Source organism: Dipodomys spectabilis, unplaced genomic scaffold (assembly GCF_019054845.1).
Source record: "Dipodomys spectabilis isolate Male_0828 unplaced genomic scaffold, ASM1905484v1 ptg000669l, whole genome shotgun sequence".
Lineage (NCBI taxonomy): Eukaryota > Metazoa > Chordata > Mammalia > Rodentia > Heteromyidae > Dipodomys > Dipodomys spectabilis.
The window spans coordinates 3,462,501-3,481,366 of NW_024871346.1; the positions used below are offsets into that span (position 1 = coordinate 3,462,501).

At 51.6% G+C, this 18,866-nt stretch overlaps 1 protein-coding gene across 1 annotated transcript in view; it reads left to right on the forward strand.

Moving 5' to 3' along the window:
* The first annotated feature begins 1,053 nt into the window (after positions 1-1,053).
* Positions 1,054-18,866, forward strand: part of Tnfrsf21 (TNF receptor superfamily member 21) — a 50,175-nt gene continuing 32,362 nt past the window's right edge. The window contains exons 1-3 of the mRNA XM_042671896.1: positions 1,054-1,130; positions 14,865-15,516; positions 16,862-17,356. Coding sequence (XP_042527830.1) covers positions 1,089-1,130; positions 14,865-15,516; positions 16,862-17,356 — 1,189 coding nt within the window. The 5' untranslated portion in view covers positions 1,054-1,088. The remainder of the gene's footprint in view (positions 1,131-14,864; positions 15,517-16,861; positions 17,357-18,866) is intronic.

Here is an 18,866-nt window from a genome sequence, read left to right on the forward strand (position 1 = left end):
TCATTCGCCCGGGGTCTGCAGAATGACCTCGTGCGACCGCGTGCAGCGCTGCCAGCCCCGGCCAGGCGCGACGGCACCGAGCCAGCGCGTTCCAGAGCGGCTCCGGGAGGGGCCGGCGGTGCGGGGCCGGCGGTGCGGGGCCGGCGGTGCGGGGCGCTCCGGGAGGGTGCGGGGCCGGCGGTGCGGGCCGCTCTGCGTTGGGCTCGTCTACTCCCGAGTGTTTTAGTTATTAATGTGGTGCCCGTCCTGGGGCCGGGCGCGGCCCCTGATCTTTAGGGCCGGAGGCTGGCGCTGCCCCACCTGAGCCACAGCCCCTCGTCTGACTTTTCTGGAGATCAGAGTCTCACGGACTTCCCTGCCTGGGCTGGCCTCGAACCGCGATCCTCAGACCTCAGCCTCCCGAGTAGCTGGGGTGACAGGCGTGAGCCGCCCACCCGCACCTGGCGTGGCGGGGGCTTAATTTGAGACACGGGCATCTCTCTCGAAGCCCAGGCTGACCTGGGCTGATCCTCAGCCCGGCAGCGGCGCAGCAAGGTGCAGTTCCCCGCGCGCGACGCCAGGGGGCGCGCCCGCCCGCCCCCTCCCCGGGCCTCCGCGCGGCGGCGCCGCCCCCCTCGCGGTGACGTCACAAAGGCCGGCGCCCCGCCCCCGCCCCACGTGCGTCCCCGCGCCGGCGGCCGCGGCGCCCAGAGCTGGTCCGCGGGCCGGGCGCAGCGGCGGTGGCGGCGGCGGCGGCGGCGGCGGCGCTATGGGCAGCGGCTCCCGCGCGCTGTCGCGGCCGGCGCTCCTGGCTGGGTCTGGGCAGGCGCGGCGGGGCCAGGGCGAGGACTCGGGCAGGCGCGCGCCGCAGCCGCAGCCGCCGCGGCTTCTCCCGGCCCGGGCGCCCGCGCCGCTGGGCGGGCGCTGCTGAGGCGCCCCGCGAGCCGCCCGGTGCCCGGCCCCGGCCCCGGCCCGGCCGCCCGGCCGCCCGGCCGCCGCCGCCGCCGCGCCATGGGCTGCTGGAGGTAGATGGGCGCCGCGCCCGCTGCAGCCGCGGCCGAGCCCAGCCGCCGAGGCGCCGCGCGCCCCTGCGAGCCCCGGGCCCCGCCATGGGCGCCGGAGCCGCGATGACCGCGGGCGTCCTCGTCTTGGTAAGTGCCGCGGAGGCCGGCGCGGGAGGCCGGGCGCGGGGAGGCCAGCGCGGGGAGGCCGGGCGCGGGGAGGCCAGCGCGGGAGGCCGGCGCGGGGAGGCCAGCGCGGGAGGCCAGCGCGGGAGGCCGGGCGCGGGGAGGCCAGCGCGGGAGGCCGGCGCGGGGAGGCCGGGCGCGGGAGGCCGGCGCGGGGAGGCCGGGCGCGGGGAGGCCAGCGCGGGGAGGCCGGCGCGGGGAGGCCAGCGCGGGAGGCCGGCGCGGGGAGGCCGGGCGCGGGGAGGCCGGGCGCGGGGAGGCCGGGCGCGGGGAGGCCGGCGCGGGGGGCGACGGGGACGGAGGGCGGGCAGCGCGCGGGGCGACGGGGACGGAGGGCGGGCAGCGCGCGGGCGCTCCCGTCGGGGTCCCCGGGCTCGGCTGCGGGGCGCCAGGGCCACGGCTCTGCCTGCAGCCCGGCCCGGCGCGTCTTCCTCGGTCCTCCCGGACCCCAGTCCCGGCCCGGGAGCCGGCGCCCCGCGTCCTCCCCGCGTCCCCGCTTTGTTGCAGTGCGGGGTCCGGCCGAGGCGCTCCCGCAGCGGCCGTGCGCACCGGACCCCCTCCCTCCCTCCCGGGGTCCCCCCCCCGCCACTCCCACACGAGCCCGGGGACCCCCACTCCCGGGCACCTGCTGCGGACCGGGCCGGCCGAGGCGTGGTCCCGGCCACCGCCGAGCCTGCGCAGGGCGGCCCTCCGCGCCCTGCCCGCGCCGCGCCGCACCCTGCCCGCGCCGCACCGCGCCCTGCCCTCCCCACACCGCCCTGCACCGGCTGTGCGGGCCGCCCGGCGTCTCTCACCCGGCCGGAGCCCGGGGGTCCGCGTGGGGACCCCACCCCTTTTCCCCCTCCTTCCCAGTCCGAGGTGGAGGAGACAGGTGGAAGGAAGGAGATCAAACCCTGGAGTCATCGCCAACTTCCCGGCCTTCACCCCCCGCGGGGAGCGCGGAGGTGGCGAGCTAGAAAGAACCGGAAGGCCGAAGGAGACACCCCAGCATCCCCAGAAACGGGCGGGGGTGCGGGGGCCGCCGCCAGCCCGGCCCAGGGCGGCCCGGGGCTGAGGATCCGTGCTGCCCGGGCTCCCGCCGCGGTGGTAGTGGTGGGGACACGGGGACACGGGGGCGCGGGCGGCGAGGCCTCGCCAGGGGAGCATGGCGGTCAGAGCATTTACAGTCAGGCACGACCCAGGCCCCCCCCTCCCCAGGAAAGTCGTCTTCTGCCCATAGATGGTGGTGACAGTGTTAGGTGTGTAAGCCTGGAAGTTCTGGGGCGCATGGGAAGCTTGTGGGCCACACCCCACGGGCTTGGTGCATTTGTGCCTGGGAACAGCGAGCGGTCTGAAGGAGGAGAGGCAGGACTGCCTTTACTCTCCTCTTCCCAGCCTGAGACCCACACGTGTGTGAGTGTGCGTGTGTGAGTGTGTGTGTGTGCACTCACACTCGTGTGCATCTGATGTGCTATGTGCCGGTCCTGGGGCTTGAACTCGGCCTGGGCTCTGTCCCTGTCCCTGAGCCTCTTTGTGCTCCAGGCTAGGCTCCACCACTTGAGCCACAGTGCCACTGACGGCTTTCTCTGAGTGGTTTACTGGAAGTTCCTATCTTACAGACTGCTTGCCCAGGCTGACTTTCAGCCATATACATATATGTGTCTCCACATAGATATGTCTATACGCGTATGTTTACACACTCGTGTGCAGATGCGTATATACTTGCACACACATTTATGCGTACACATGCTGTGTATGTGTGTAGTGACTGTACATGGAGAGCAGGTGCTAGATGCCAGGTGTGACGCAGGAGAAGGTAGTGCCAGCCTCTCCATTTTGCAGGTGAGAGAGTAGTCTCCAGGGGTGTCACTGGTCTCTTGGAAGCCACCCAGCTTGGGCGTGAAGACCCTGCGCTCCCTGGCTCCGTTCTTCTCACGCCCGGTGCCTCACGGCCTGTTGCTAACATTCTAATTGCTTGACAGTGAAGTGTCATGGAAGAGAAGCGTGGTGGGGAGGGATGTGGAGCCGCAGCTTGGTTTGCTACGGGATGGGGACCGGTTTGCTGAGGAGTTGAACCTGAGGGTGTGATGCTCAAAGATGTGTTGCAGGCCCCGAGTCAGGAGCAAGGTAAAATAAGACCTTTTAGGTTTATGTCAGCATTAAGAATATTCTAGAAAGCCGGGCGCTGGTGGCTCATGCCTGTAATCCTAGCTACTCAGGAGGCTGAGATCTGAGGATCATGGTTCAAAGCCAGCCCGGGCAGGAGACACCGTGAGACTCCTATCTCCAATAAACCACTAGAAAACAGGAAGTGGCGCTGTAGCTCAAGTGGTAGAATGCTCGCCTTGAGCTGAAGAGCTGAGGGACAGCGCCCAGGCCCAGAGTTCAAGCCCCACAACCGACAAAAAAAAAAAAAAAGAATATTCTAGAAAGGCTTGCCTCATGTGACACTATAGAGTCGAAGATGTGCCCTGTCCTCAGGGGCTTGCAGTGGCCGCCTGCACCGAACACTGGCCAGGTGGGTGGCCAGAAGAGAAGAGGCACATCCCTTCTTCCTGTCGTAAGGACGGTGAATTGCAGACACAGCACTGTGTGCCGTATGGTCCAGGCTGATGACGGGACTCAGTTACCGGGCGGAGGTGGGGTGAGCTCTGCTTCCTGACCTTGGCCGGTCGTTTGACCAGGCTCTTGCGCCACGCTGGTGCGCTCGCTAGGCAGGTGCGGCTCCTGCCGTGACTCAGGCCAGGCGCTTTGGATGAAAGGAAGTGGAGATGGGCTCGAGGGAGAAGCGCCATCTGGAGAGAGAAAGCCCTGAGTTAAGCCCTAATACCAGCATGGACAAATAGAGCTACAAACGTTTTATTTTTTTAAAAGAAAAGCTGGTATTATCTATACAGTATCCTCTCCTTTTTATGTGATTTCTGTAAACTCTGCAGTCCTAGAGTGTGAAAGTTGGAAGGAAGCCTAAAACACTTCTGGTTTATTACTTTAGATTTCTTGGTGGAGAGAAAAAGCAGGCTGCACTGCAGGAGTGACTTCTTAAAATTTATTTTGTTTTCTCAACTAACAAGCTGCGGCGGCCACTGTGTTCTGAGCGAAGCACAGGCTCTGGCAGTGAACCAGAGCTGAGCGGGAACTCGGGTCTTGTCTCAAAGGTGCTGCTCCTATGGCCACGTGTGCAGCTCAGCAGGGACTGGGCTTTTCTTGGTCGTGTGGGCCAGGAGATGACGGCTGGACATAGAAAATGTGGTGGACCTGAAACTCCTGATGATAATACTCAAAGTCATGTTAGCTGGTAGTGTCCACCTTCAGAATCACATTTGCTCGCCTCAGTAGGCCAAGTGACTTAGGGGACGTGAGGAATGGGGAGGGATAGGCAACACAGGCAGGACTCGCGGTGGAATGAAGGAGTCCTGCTTTAGCCCGCGTTACCCCTTGTCTGAAGGTGCAGAATGGGATCAAACTGCCCATCTGAACCAAGGGCATGTGTTTGAAGCCACTGCATGGATTGAGAGCAAATAAAGAAGCCTCCAGTGTATATATGCACATTGAATATCACGTGCGTGCGCGTGCACACACATACACATACTTCCTTGTAGTACAATGTGTGTTACTTTCACCTGAGAAAAAGACCATAAGACTCAAGTGCAGATCCACCATCTCGCTAATATGTGTGTGTGTGCGCGCGCGTGCATGTGTGTGTGTGTATGTGTATATATATCCATATACACGTTAGCTACAGGAGGGGGATTGTTATGTGATGTTTTCCCGGTGTGTTGTAGGTTGTGCTGGCTGGTAGGAGGATGCCGTGTGGGCTTCTGGGCTGGCTCTGCTCTGTGAGCAGTCTGCTTTCTCAGTGGTAGGTCAAGAGGTAGACATCACACTTGAACTTTGTACTTGATCTTTTTGTTGTTTTTTTTTGGTGCCCGTATTAGGACTTGACTCGGCCTCCAGCTATTGCTTAGGTTTTTCCGTTCGAAGTTGGTAATCTGTCACTTGAGCCACACAACTCCACTCCTGGAGCTTTGCTGGTTGACTGGAGGTGAGAGGCTCTTGGATCTGTCTGCCTGAGCTGGCTTTGAACCAGGATTCCTCAGATCTCAGCCTCCTGAGTCATGTGCTTCCTGTGAGCCAGCCCTTCACAGCATGTCAACTCTAACTGGCTCAAGTAAAGCTGATGATGATGATTATTTTTCTTTTGGTGACGGGAAACAGACAGATGCATCATCAGACAATATATTCAGGGGCTGGGACGGAGTGAAGGCTCCTGCTTGTGGACACAGCTATGCCTATTTTCCAGTAAGTGGTAATACCCTGCTGGCCTTCTTCCTCTATGCTGGCCCAGCACACTGCGGTGATGCCAGGCCACCAGCCACTTCTTGGCAAACTCCGGCACTTGTCTTCTGTGACAGATGATGCCTGATCGCTTCAGAGCTTCGGAAGCAAGTCAGGGTGGACCTTTGGATGCAGATGGTCCTGTGTGGGCCCTGAGAGGAGTCTGGGCTTCACGGCGGAGTAGGACAGCATCATAAACACAGTCTGCCCCACCCCCAGTGTGTATTTGTTCAATACCAAAAAATCAACAGGGAGTCTGAAATTGGCTTGTGTATTGACACCTGGCCATCCTACCACCTCCTTTTTTTTTTTTCCTAGCCTGAGGAGGACTGAGCAGAGGTTATGTAATGTGAGGAAGCAGAGTGCCTGACAGAGCCTGCGAAGGCCGGAGCCCTGCAGTGAGGGCGGATCTGCATGTGGATGCTGTTGACTCAAGGCAGCAGCAGTGGCACTGTTGTTGAGGGAGCTTCTCCTGTCAGCCTCTCTCTAGAATGTTCGACACGGGTGCCTCACACCGTCCAAAACCCAAATAAAGAGAAACCAGAGGTGCTTGGTGAGCTGAGGTGAAGCTGGGTGCTGATGTTTACTCGTTTTCCCTGCGCTCCTCCGCCACGCAGAGCCACGCGGCTCTGTTACCTGGCACCACTTGCAGATCTCGTCTGTTTTGGGAGAGGAACGTACGCCTGTGGGTGTACGAGGGAGACAAGGAGTGGTTCCACGCGTCCTGGAGTCGGGTGCGAGCAGTGGTGGAGTCAACAGGGCCTGGGCATTGATAGCCCAAGGGGCGGGATTAGGAAGTGGTTATTAACGGCAATCACAGGTCTGATAGTACTAGCCCTTGCCTATTGAGGAGGTCTCCTGGGCTTGTGTTAAGGGCCGCAGACAGACCATCTCAGTACATCTTACAAGTTCCCAAAGCGGAAGCGCTAGCCCCGTGTTCATAGAGGGATGAAGATTGAGGGCTTGTGTGGTCATGCCGTCGGTGGGGACTGGAGAGAAGATTCAAGGCTAGGTCAGGGTGGCTTCGAACACACCCGTCTGCCTAGTATTGGGGAGGGGGATGGTTCACTGTACCAGATATTTTAAATTTCAAGAGTTGAGCCTGCTGTTTTCATCGGATGAACAGTTCCGCCCCGTGGCGGTGTTGGAAGTTTAGCAGGGCCGCTGGTAAGGGGCACCAAGTGTGGAAGGGACAGGAAGGAGAAGGGTGGGCACTTTCTGTGGGGCGACTCGGACTGGCTGTGGCGCCACCGTGAAGATGGAAAGATCCTCCTGCCAGCGGGAGTGGTATAAATAGGCGGCGGAGGCTTTGCTTCCCTGCAAGGTGGGTCATTTTGGAAAAATATTTGCTTAGTGAGTAACAGTGACACTCGCTTTCTGCTTAGTAATGTGGTTTCACCTCACTCTGAGAATCTGAGAACATTTTAGGGGTTCTTTGCTGCCAGCCTGATTATTTGAATAGAAGTGCCCGGGCTTGCTCCATCTGTTACTGGTATTTCTTTTGTTCACTTTTCATTTCAGGTCTCTTAGAAACTGAAATTGGTAATGTGAGAGGTGCCGATAATGATGGTGGTGGTGGTGGTGACGATGATGATGATGATGATGATTGTGTATGTGTGTGTGTGTGGGGGGGGGGTTGTCACACTGACTGGCACCACACAGCTAAACAAGATTTTGAACATCCCTCTAGAAAGCTTGACTAGATAGGCCAGACAAAGACAAAAGGCAGAGAGGAATTTGTTTAATCATTTGTTCTAGGAAAGAGGTTGGAATTCTGGTGTCCTCAAGAACCTTTGGGACAAGACCAGTGATCTGATTTCACCCTAGATAATGGGCAGTGCTACTCAACTGGGAATGGGAAAATCAGAGGGTTGGGGAAGGAGAAAGAGACCCAAAGGGAAAAATGGTGGCAGATAGCTGGAAGGATTTAACTCGTGTGTGTACTTTCTTGTGTTAGGCGCTCTGTGTGTGTGTGTGTGTGTGTGTGTGTGTGTGTGTGTGTGTGTGTGTGTGTGTGTGTGTGTGTGTGTGTGTGTGTGTGTAGGCTTTGTTCCCTTGCATTTGTACTTTTTCATTCTTGTAGTGAGCTCTGTGGACCATCTGTTAAATGTCAGGCACAAGTGGACTTCAGGGATATGTACGAGTAAGAGTTCTTGGTCTCTTCCTCTGGGGTTTCACAGAAGGGAGATGTTGGGTGGGAACCTAGAGGAGGAGGAGGAGGAGAGCAGTAGGAAAGAGGCCTGTGGGGTCCCCTAGCCATAGTGAAGAGCTGGGTGTCCAGGCAGCCAGTGTTCTCGGTGCTTGGTGAGCAGGCAATGGGAGCTCGGGTTGCGGTGGAGACACGGGCAGAGCCAAGTCGCCTGCCACCCTTGGTGGTCTCCACCAGATCTGAGTGCAGTGAAAATTCACATTCAAGTTTTATCAGTCTTTTCTGTATCTTTGCAAGTCTTGGGATTGAGTCCGGAGCCTTTTTATTATGCTAGGCCAGTGCTCCACCACTGAACTATATCCCCAGCTCCCAACTTTTTAAACCGATTGCGCTGTAACTTCCGTGGGAGTGGGAGGGAATTGCTGAGCGCTGCTGAGGCAGGCAGGCCGGTGGTGGTGGTGAGGAGAAGCTGTGATGGAGGCCGGCTGCCTGGGTCTGTGGCGGGAAGGGCAGCGTGCGGGCCTTCACATCCGCCGTGTAAAAGCCCAGGCCCGGCTGTCCTCGTGTGTGAAGCCGTCCTCCTGTTGTTGAGTGTGTGGCTTGCTGCTGTTCAAGTTGGCTTGTCCAAACCAACAGCCTTTTGGGTGGTTTCCCACAGGTGTGATCTCCAGAGTGGAATTTCTAGGTCAGAGGAAATGAACGAGCAGTTTTATGGCTTGGGCTACATCGTGCCAGCCTGTCTTCAGGAAGACAATTTAGAGGGCCACTTGTCACCAATGAATGCGATTTTTACTCCACAAACCTGCCAGCCCTGGAGTTTATCATGTTAATTTACTTATCTGTCTCTAATTTAGATATGTAGAGGTCTCTCTTTGGTAGGAACACCATCCTCTGTGGTAGTTTCCTTTGAAATTGTTCATGCAGTCCTCTGTCTCAACTCTTGAGTAGACATTCTAGAAAATTCCTTTCTATTAACCCTCTGTCCTTGGCTTCAAAGAACACTAGCTAGTGTGAAAACCCAAATCTCAGAAATACTTTACTTACATTATTTACATCAGCAGCTTATTAATAAAAGCTCTTACATTGGGATGCTGATGAGCAGTCTGGTAGAGAGCAGAGCATAGAGGGGGTTGTTGGATCCTCGTGTCTGCTGTGGGCGTGCATGCGTGCATGCTCCGGCCTGCGCACACACTCAGCTCTCTGGAAGCTCTGAACCTTGCCTTTCTGGAGTTTTATGAAGGCACAGGATCGATTACATCATTATAACCATTGGTGATTAGCTCAACCTTCAGCTCCTCTACTCCTTGGAGGTTGGGGATGTGGCTAAAAGCTACAAGTCCGTAGTCAAGCCTTAGTTTTTCCTGGTGCCCAGTCTCCTAAGGGTCTTCAGCCCTCATTCATCTGTGGTCAGTCCTGCAAAAGCTACTCACATCACCCTTGAGATTAGGAGCTGTTTTTGAGGAACTTAAGGCAGAGACTGAGCGTCTGTCTATCTATATCGTTATATATACACATCTATGTATACGTGTATATACGTATATGTGTGTATGTATATATATATATATATAAATATATAAATAAAATCTTGAATCATGCCAACTGGTACTTAGTAGAGCTGGGCTTGCTTGGCACACCTCAAATTCAGATAGATTTTTTTTTTTACTTTAATGCCAGAGTTTCCACACTTGCTGGAAAAGTTGTTGTTTTTTTTAATTTTTTTTTTTTGTTTTGTTTTTTGGGTCCGGTCGTGGGGCCTGAGTGCTGTCCCTCAGCTCTTCAGCCTAAGGCTAGCGCTCTAGCTCTACCACTTGAGCCACAGTGCCACTTCCGGCTTTTTTATTTTCTGCTTATGTGGTGCTGAGGAATTGAACCCAGGGCCTCATGCATGCAAGGCAAGCGCTCTACCACTGAGCCACTGAGCCACCTTCCCAGCCCGAAAAGTTGTTCTTGCCTGGGTTTATTTGTTCTTCTGTAAATCCTCAGCGAGGTATGGAGTGCCCCCCCCCCCCCCCGCCCCCATCACTGCCTGAAGTCTTGCACATGATGCTGGTTCATTTACAACGTAGTGAATAAATAAGTCAACACTTGGCATCCCTAGAGAGGTGGAGGGCTGAGGAACAGCTGTGGTGAGCAGGCAGCCAGCCATCCGTGGCTCACACCTGTAATCAATCGTAGCTACTCAGGAAACTGAAATCTGAGGATCGCGGTTCAAAGCCAGCCCAGGCAGGAGTAGGAGAGTCCACCAGACTTACCTCATGGTTGTGGAGGTGTGGTGCAAGTGGTAGAGTGCCAGCCTTCAGCAAAAAGGCTAAGGGACAGTGCTCAGGCCCCAAGTTCAAGCTCCGGTCTTGGCACACACACAAAAGGAAGAAATCACTGTTGTGCTGGAGGAAGGTGACGTTCTGCAGTGGGCACAGCGTGCAGATGGCACATGGCCGCTGCATTGCAGCATCGCTGTGCTTGATGGCGTCCCCCCCCCGGACCCCCCCTTCCACCCCCCTCCTCGGCATCTCCTGAGCTCCCCTCCCTCTGGCCCTGCAGTCAGCGTATTCTCTCCCTGGCATTCTCCATATTCACCAGCTTTTTTTTTTTTTTTTAAGTCTTTGCTTTTGCCCTGGCAACAGCAGATTTTTTTTTTTTCAACTCAGAGAGGATGATAGGAAATCAGAGCTGACCAGGTTTATATAACATAACTGGAACTGTTCTGCTGTGAGTTGTGGAAGCGGAAGCTTTGTCCTTGAAGCAATTTTGTTCCTGTTTTCTTTTTTTCCTCCTCTCATATCTGAAGAATTCCAAATATCAGTGCCTTAATATTAGACATTTAATGTGCTGCTCAGATTGTAAGGGTACGCAGCCTTTGCCTTCTGGTCATCTGCAGCATGTTTTGATTGTCTGTAGCAGGAACAATTTGGTTGCATTACAGTCTTCACTGTAGCTGCCTTTCTTTAAAACAACACCAAAAACTGGATGCTGGTGGCTCACACTTGTAATCCCAGCTACTTAGGAAGCTGAGATCTGAGAGTTTCAGTTCAAAGCCAGCCCAGGCAGGAAAGTCTATGAGAACCAACAAAAAACAAAACAAAACTGAAAGTGGAGCTGTGGCTCACATGGTAGAGTGTTAGCCCTGAGCACAAAAGCTCCCAGGTCATTGGAGAGGATCAGAATTGGTGTGTGAGTTGGAGTGGGTGGAGAGAAGAGACCTCAGCACCCATGGCAGGTGCTAAGGGAAGCTCTAAGGGTCTCTGTGACTCAGTTGGTCTTTGTATTTGGTATTTCTTTTGTCTGTTCTGGTCAAGTGTAGTGTAGTGTTTTGTGTGTGTGTGTGTGTGTGTGTGTGTGTGTCTAGTATATAATATATAAAAAGTCAGATTGTTGAGAGACTGTGGGTCACGTGGTCCCTTGTCGCTGCCTGGTGTTCTTACTGCATCATGAAAGCAGCCATAGGCAACACCTACGTAAATGATGTCTGGATTCCAGTAAACTTGTTTATAAGAGGAATTGCCGTGTTGGATTTCCCTTGCTGCCCTCCGGCTCAGAGGATGTTTTGCTAATTATTTCCACAATCTTCATTATTGAGATGGTTCAACAAGCAAGGGACATGGCTGTCCCTGGCCTTGAGCTGCTTGAAGTCATTACAGCAACCTAAGTATATACATTTGTGGGTCATCAGCACACATTACAAAACAGTCTGTAATTAATTTCCGCTATGATGGCCAGGAACAGGAAATGGGATGAAGAGGTGGCTCATCTGTTTGGAATCCGAATGTCTAGGAACAATCAGAAAGGTTTGCTAAGAAGGTAGAGCCCGTAGGTAAGTAAGCACAGCACTTTGTAGGATGGAATTGAAGACAGCCCTAGCTAATACAACCTGCTGTTTTGGCGAGCAAATAAAATGAGGTCAGGCTGATTTTTTTTTTTTTTAAGACAGAGTTTAGACAAAAATATAAGTTCTCTCATCGAATAGTCTCCCTCCTCCCCCCTGTATTCTTTCTACTCTAGGTTTCCACATATGAAAATACATATATAGTAGATTCTAGTGAATAGGGAAGAGAAGATGAATAGAGTTTCCAAGTTACGAGTTCTTATGCATCGAGACTTCTTTTGATGTGGAAGAAAGTACTTGTCAAAAGACAGAGCCATGTGATTGTATTTGGTATTTGAAATGAGAAGGAAAGAAAAGGTTGGGGATGAGAAAGAAAAGGAGAAAGAGAAGATAGAAAAATAGATACATGGACAGGGACAAGAGGCAATCTTTATGGCCTCTGTTAGAGACAGTCCTGAGAACTTGACTGTTAAGAAGGAAATGGTCAGTGTATTCCAGTACAAAAAGAATTCAATGATGGAACACTAAGAAGTTGAGTGGAGGGGCTGGGAAGGTGGCTCAGTGGTAGAGCGCTTGCCTTGCATGCATGAGGCCCTGGGTTTGAGGTCTCAGCACCACCTAAGCAGAAAAAGCCGGAAGTTCGATGGCTCAAGTGGTAGAGCGCTTGCCTTGAGCTAAAGAGCTGAGGGACAGCGCCCAGGCTCAGAGTTCAGGCCCCATGGTTGCCAAAAAAAAGAAAAAGAAAAAAGAAATTGAATGGAAGCAAATCACGTGTAAAGCCTGGCCCATAGGTAAAACTTGTTAAAACAAAACCAAAAACAACAGACATAGCTAATTTAAAGAACATGTGTTCAGATTATCAGGAAAATTAACTGAGCCAGTCTCTGGAGATGAATGGACTTGAGCAGGCTTAAATACTTTTATTCTATATTTCTCTTTTTAATTACCAAATTTTATTTTACTATCTTTAAGTAGTTATGCAAAGGGATTTTCTGTATTCCTGATTATAAGAAGCTCAGGAACATTTATTTTTGTTTTAAAAATACTGATAAGAAATATGAAGACCATTAGATGTGCCAGATTGGGTAAGAGACAAGGGAATGACTATAGGATTGGGTTGTGTTAAAAATACGACTCAGAATCTTAGAACTAAAGGGGGGGAAATATATCAAATGTAATATATATGTTACATACAAACGTATATTAAATATTATATACATATATTTTACATATATGTGTGTATATATATATATATATATATATATATATATATATATATATATATACATTACACTTAATTCAGGGAGTCCAAAATGTAGTTGGGCATCAGCATCACACAGAAAGCTTAAAAACAGAACAAACTGTAGAGCTAAAGACAAAGCACATTATTCCTGATCTGTGAGCCTCACAGTGACCTCAGGGGGTGAGACTGGGGATAGGAAGTTTAAGACTCTTTTCCCAGGGAATTTCAGTTCTGCATCTGGTGCCGGAGGCTTTGATGAACCTCTGAGTGGATCTGGATTAGTAGGGCCCATTCCCAGGCTTTGGGTGCCCATTCTCTTGTTCTGTTCAGTGACTGCGTCTGCCTTTTCCAGTGTTTGCCCATTGGTTGGTTTCACATCCTACAGAGACCCTGCTAATTTAAATTTGAATACCCTTTATCTCCCTTACTCAGTACATTAATCTAAGAATCATGTTTGGAAATGAGGGTTTTAATTTTGTTAGAAACCAAAAATCGTGACCAGGCTAGTGGGGAAAGGTCTAAGGCAAACAGTCTTTCTTAGATGCCTTCCTCCCCGCCCATGCACCTCCAGGGGAGTGGTACCTCTGGGGAGCCCAGGGCGGTGAGCTGCTGAGGTGGAGCTGGATGGGAGCTCATAGGGGACCCTAGCTCAGGGATTGGAAGGCTTCAGGTGAACTCCTAGAGAACTGATTAGATTTGACAAAGAAGGGCAGCTTGGGTTTTGGTAGAGATGGGTGGGTGGGGCGCTAAGCATCTACCTTACACTCCTTGGCAGACATATGAACTGAGTCTAGTGCTCTTCTGAGTTCAGTTTGAAAACCCTTCACCTTAGGAACAAAACAATAAAAGACTAAGCTAGGCACCGGTTACAGGCATGCCTGGAATCCTAGCTACTCAGGAACCTGGAGTCTGAGATCTGAGGATCACAGTTTGAAGCCAATCCCCACAGCAAGTCCATGAGACTCTTGCCTCCATTTAACCACCCAAAAGCCAGAAGTGGAGCTGTGGCTTAAGTGGTAGAAGCTAATCTTGAGCACAAAGGCTCAGAGACAGCACCAAGATGAAAGACTATCTTCACATAGAAGAAACTTTTAAAAAGAAAGTCATGTTCCGTCTGTAGGTGAAGCCCCAAGTAGGCAGCCATGCTTATTCTCAGGTGCTTTGTTTTTGTATGAAGGAATGACGCGTCTGCCAGAGGGCAGCGGAAGGCAACAACTCTCCATGTATTGGGGTTTTGATTTTCACCTAGCACTTTTTAAAATTTACTTTTTGCAGAACGTTTGCACACTAAGTTAAACACAGTACCACTGAGCTGCATTTGTGGTTTTGTGTTTTAATTCTTGTTTGTTACATTAGCTTCGAGTTGCTGTGTGAGAGGTTTCAGTTCAGCACGTCAGTTTGCGAGCACAGTGTATTTAATGCCACCCCTTCCATCGTTCTCCTCAATTTGTCCCAACCCCACCCACCTCTCAGTTTACCTGATTTGCACATAGGTACATCAGTTATTATGATTGCACTTGCCCATCTTTCCTCTCTCCTTTGTTTTGAGACAAGTTGCAGTGTATAATCAGGCTAGCCTTGAACTCATTGCTCTCCTGTCCCTACCGTCTGAGTGCTATGATTACAGCTGTGTGTCCCCATGCCCAGGTCAGCAGTTTTAATACTGGCTAGAAAGTGCTTTCATTCACTTGAGCTCTCTTTTTTTGCTCAAGGCTAGTGCTTTACCACTTGAGCCACAGCTCCATTTCTGCCTTGTTTGGTGTTTAATTGGAGATAAGAGTCTCATGGGCTTTCCTGCCCAGGGTGACTTTGAATCTTGATCCTCAGACCTCAGCCTCCTGAGTAGCTAGGATGACAGGTGTAAGCCGCTGATGCCATCTGGCTCTCCACTGATTTTTAGAATCACTTTGACAGTCATTGTCAGCAGCAGTTTGCAGAGGGAAAACTAAAACTAAGGCTCACATCTGGTAGGTCAGATGCTAAGGGAACAATTGAGTCTTGCTTTCTCTCCTACTCTACTCACGGATGCTAGCATTTGTGTTGAGCAGATGTGGCGCTGGCCAGATGTTTAATAGGGGTGATTTAATAGGGGTGGGAATTGTTGGTCCTTTTGTGTTACCGCCTAATAACTTGTGGTTTTTGTCCCTCCACCTGTTCTCTTTCTTTCAGCTTGGATCCCTTAGCACCATCACAGCTCAACCAGAGCAGAAAGCCCCAAATCTCATAGGCACATACCGCCATGTTGACCGTGCCACGGGCCAGGTGCTAACCTGTGACAAGTGTCCAGCAGGAACCTATGTCTCCGAGCATTGTACCAACACGAGCCTGCGTGTGTGCACCAGTTGTCCTCCGGGGACTTTTACCAGGCATGAGAATGGCATCGAGAAATGCCATGACTGTAGCCAGCCATGCCCACGGCTGATGGTTGAGAAATTACCTTGTGCTGCCTTGACTGACCGAGAATGCACTTGCCCACCCGGCATGTTCCAATCGAATGGCACCTGCGCCCCCCACACCGTGTGTCCTGTGGGTTGGGGCGTGCGGAAGAAAGGGACAGAGAATGAGGATGTGCGGTGTAAGCAGTGTGCCCGGGGTACCTTCTCCGATGTGCCTTCCACCGTGATGAAATGTAAAGCACACACAGACTGCCTGAGTCAGAACCTGGTGGTGGTCAAGCCGGGGACCAAGGAGGCAGACAACGTCTGTGGCCCACGCCCGTCCTTCTCCAGCCCAGCCCCCCCCTCTCCTGACACAGCCATCTTTTCACGCTCGGGGCATGGGGCTTCCCATGAAGTCATTTCCTCCACGTACGCGCCCAAAGGTAATGCAGCTTCGTGGATGACTTGCGTGTAGCAGGCCTCGCGTCCACAGAGGCACCAGGGATGCTCTCTCACTTTGTGCTTCCCAAAGTCAGACGTTAGAGAAGGCGGCTCTTTTCTGCTGCTAATTAAATCTGGCTCTTTGGACTTAACTAGCAAGATTTAAACTCCGACAAGTGTTTTTCTTTTTTAATTAGGAGAGGTTAAACACTTAAAACCTAGGTTACAATCAAGCTAGAAAATAAGAACAGAGAGAGGGACAGTGTTTGACTTATATCTGTGACTTGACATCTTCAGGTCTTGTTTAAATTGTAAGCAATTTAAATGTCTAAGGTTCCTTCCAGATGAAAAGGTTTTCCACCTAGACACAATCCTAGCAGGACGTAGTGAGGAGCAAGAATGCCATTACATTCAGAAGGGAGAGAAGAATGGTTAATGCAAGCTAGGGCCAAGAATGGGAGGGAAAATTAGAAGTTTCAGGCAACAGCAAATAGGTTCCATTGTACCCAGATCAGGAGATGAATTCTTCATGTTTTTCTAATGATCTTGACTGCATTCTTTTTTAAGCATCTGAGTTTTCCTGAAATTCCACTTGATCCTCCAGCAGAATATAAAATTGAGCCTTTTTGCATTCTTTTGTGTGAATATAATTTTCCTGAGACGGTAACCACCTTGAGTTGTGTTACCTCGTGCTCTCTCCTGTCAGGTGACTTGGCTTTCCACCTACAGGGGGAGCCTTCTCTTGGCTACCATTTTGAAATGAAGTGACAGGTCCAAAGAGCTCCTGTGGCCCACTCTAGACTTTCTCACGGGCTGACGTAGACCCCTGTATCTGGGGTCTCTCACACTCCTTAGTGAAGACTGCATGGGGAAAGCCAGCCCCATTTTTACTTAATCTGTTGATAATGGCTACTAAGGAATGTCTATCTTCTTTTATTCACTGACCATTTGAGTCCTTTAGCATAGCCACATGCTCACATTTACTATGGCATCATGAAATGATCTAAAGGGGAGAAAGAAGAGAGTAAACAGGAATTAAACTTGCGCTCATTCTCTGGATACTCAAAGCAATTAATTGGAGTGCTAAACTATACCTCTGTATAGCAGAATATGCCAGGAAGCTCAGATCTTTTGGGGGTAAACTTGTTTTGGCTATACAAAAGTGAGTTGAGCTATTCAGATATTACTTTATGTAAAAAGTAGAAAATGTGCAATACGACTTACAGTTACTCTCCAGCCAGCATCTCTTCCTTATCCAGCTCAGTCTGGCGATGACCCGGAAGGGTAAGGAATATATAGACCCCAATATGGAAAAGCTCTCCCTTCCTCCTTACTCTTTTTTTCTAGGCATGAACTCAACAGACTCCAACTCTTCTGCCTCCGTTAGACCAAAGGTACCAAGTGGCATCCAGGAAGGGACAGTCCCTGACAACAGGAGCTCAGCCAGCAGGGAGGAAGGCGGGAACCAGACCCTCCCTGCCCTTCAGGTGGTCACTCGTCAGCAAGGCCCCCACCACAGACACATTCTGAAGCTGTTGCCGTCCATGGAGGCCACCGGGGGGGAGAAGTCCAGCACTCCCATCAAGGGCCCCGCGAGGGGCCACCCCAGGCAGAACCTCCACAGGCACTTTGACATCAACGAGCACCTGCCCTGGATGATCGTGCTTTTCCTGCTGCTGGTGCTCGTGGTGATCGTGGTGTGCAGTGTCCGGAAAAGCTCCAGGACTCTGAAAAAGGGGCCCCGGCAGGACCCCAGTGCCATTGTGGAAAAGGCCGGGCTGAAGAAATCTGTGACTCCAACCCAGAACCGGGAGAAGTGGATCTATTACTGCAACGGCCACGGTGAGTCCTATCCCTTCTTGCTCCTGGACCTCCCGTCCCTGAGTGGTTGTACAAAGAGGTTTCCATCCAGCATCCCAGCTGTTGAGGACCAGGCACCTTGGCTGATGTCAGCCCTTTCAGCATTCTTCTCCGTCTGTCTCCCTCCCCACACCCCAGTTTACCTAGTTCCATGTTCACATGTGTACATTGACCATTATCTGCACTTTTCCCACCCTTCTTCCTCTTTCCACTCCTCCTTCCCCGCCCCTTGGCCTCACAACTCCCTGACTCCAGTGACAGTACCTGTCCCAGCTCGGTACTCATTTTGCCCATCTGCAAGATAGTTGTTCAGGGGCGCTACATCGTTGGATTCCTCTCTTGCATATGTCATACTTCAGCTAATATGTTTGTGTGTATGCACATATGACCCTGTTTATCTTGTTTACGTATACATTCATACTTTAGATCTAACTTCCACACCAGAGAAAATGTGTCCTTTGTGTTTGTGAGCCTGAAATACTTAACATGATTGTTTCAGGTCCACACACACATCACCTTAAAACAAGATCGCATTGTCCATCTGGGCTGTTTTGTAACTCGGCTGTGGTGAACGGTGCAGCAGTGAACATGGGGTGCAGTTGTCCTTGTTGTCTCCTGATTTGGCATCTTTTGGCTCAGTGCTCAAGGGGGGCTCTCCTAGCCCGGTCTGGGGCAGGGCATGGGGGGAGCTGTCCACAGGCTGGGTCTGTCAGGTTAGAGAAAAGGTTTTCCTCATTCCATTAAGCCTGAGACATTCAGATGGAACTTCTCTCACTCTTCCTGCCACCTATAAAACTGGAGAATGTTGTACAATGAGAGCCTCGAGAGTTACCCTTAGGGACTTGGTTGGACTGTGTTACTTAACAAGTGAGGAAATTGAATTCGAATAGGTTTGACCCAAACAAGAGTCTGGTTGTTTGTTCAGGACAGATGGGACTAGACACCGTATCTCCTGACTGTTGGGGCCCTTCCTTTTTCTAAGAAAATAGAGCAAGGGCAACTTGTAAACACAGGCTTTTTTGCAAAATTTTAATTGGAACCTTGGTTTTCAGTTCCTATCACTTTCCACATACATACTTTAAAAAAATTTTTCTACTTCAATATTTAGAATCTCATTTTCTACCCTGAGGGTAATCTGAGTTTCCCCTGGGTGACAGGAGAGTGTGTATTTGTCATCAGAGGCAGAGGCCCTTCATCTTTTATTTAATAGCCAGTATGTCTTTAATACAGGCTGGAATATTTTGTTCTTTTCCTCTTTTAAAGACAAAAGTTAGCTCACAGAACTTACTTGTCTCAGAGCTAAGTTTGACCTGAAGACTATAGTTTACATTCATGATAGTAACTTTCCTTTTCTTTAAATCCTAAATGGAATTCCAGCCCTCTTTCAGTAATCCCATTCAAGTAAGTCCTTTCCCTTTAAGTCTAAAGGTGTATTCTTTTCTAAAATGTTTGGCCTTTTGATGGTGATTTAAGAAAGCTAATACCAGCTGGG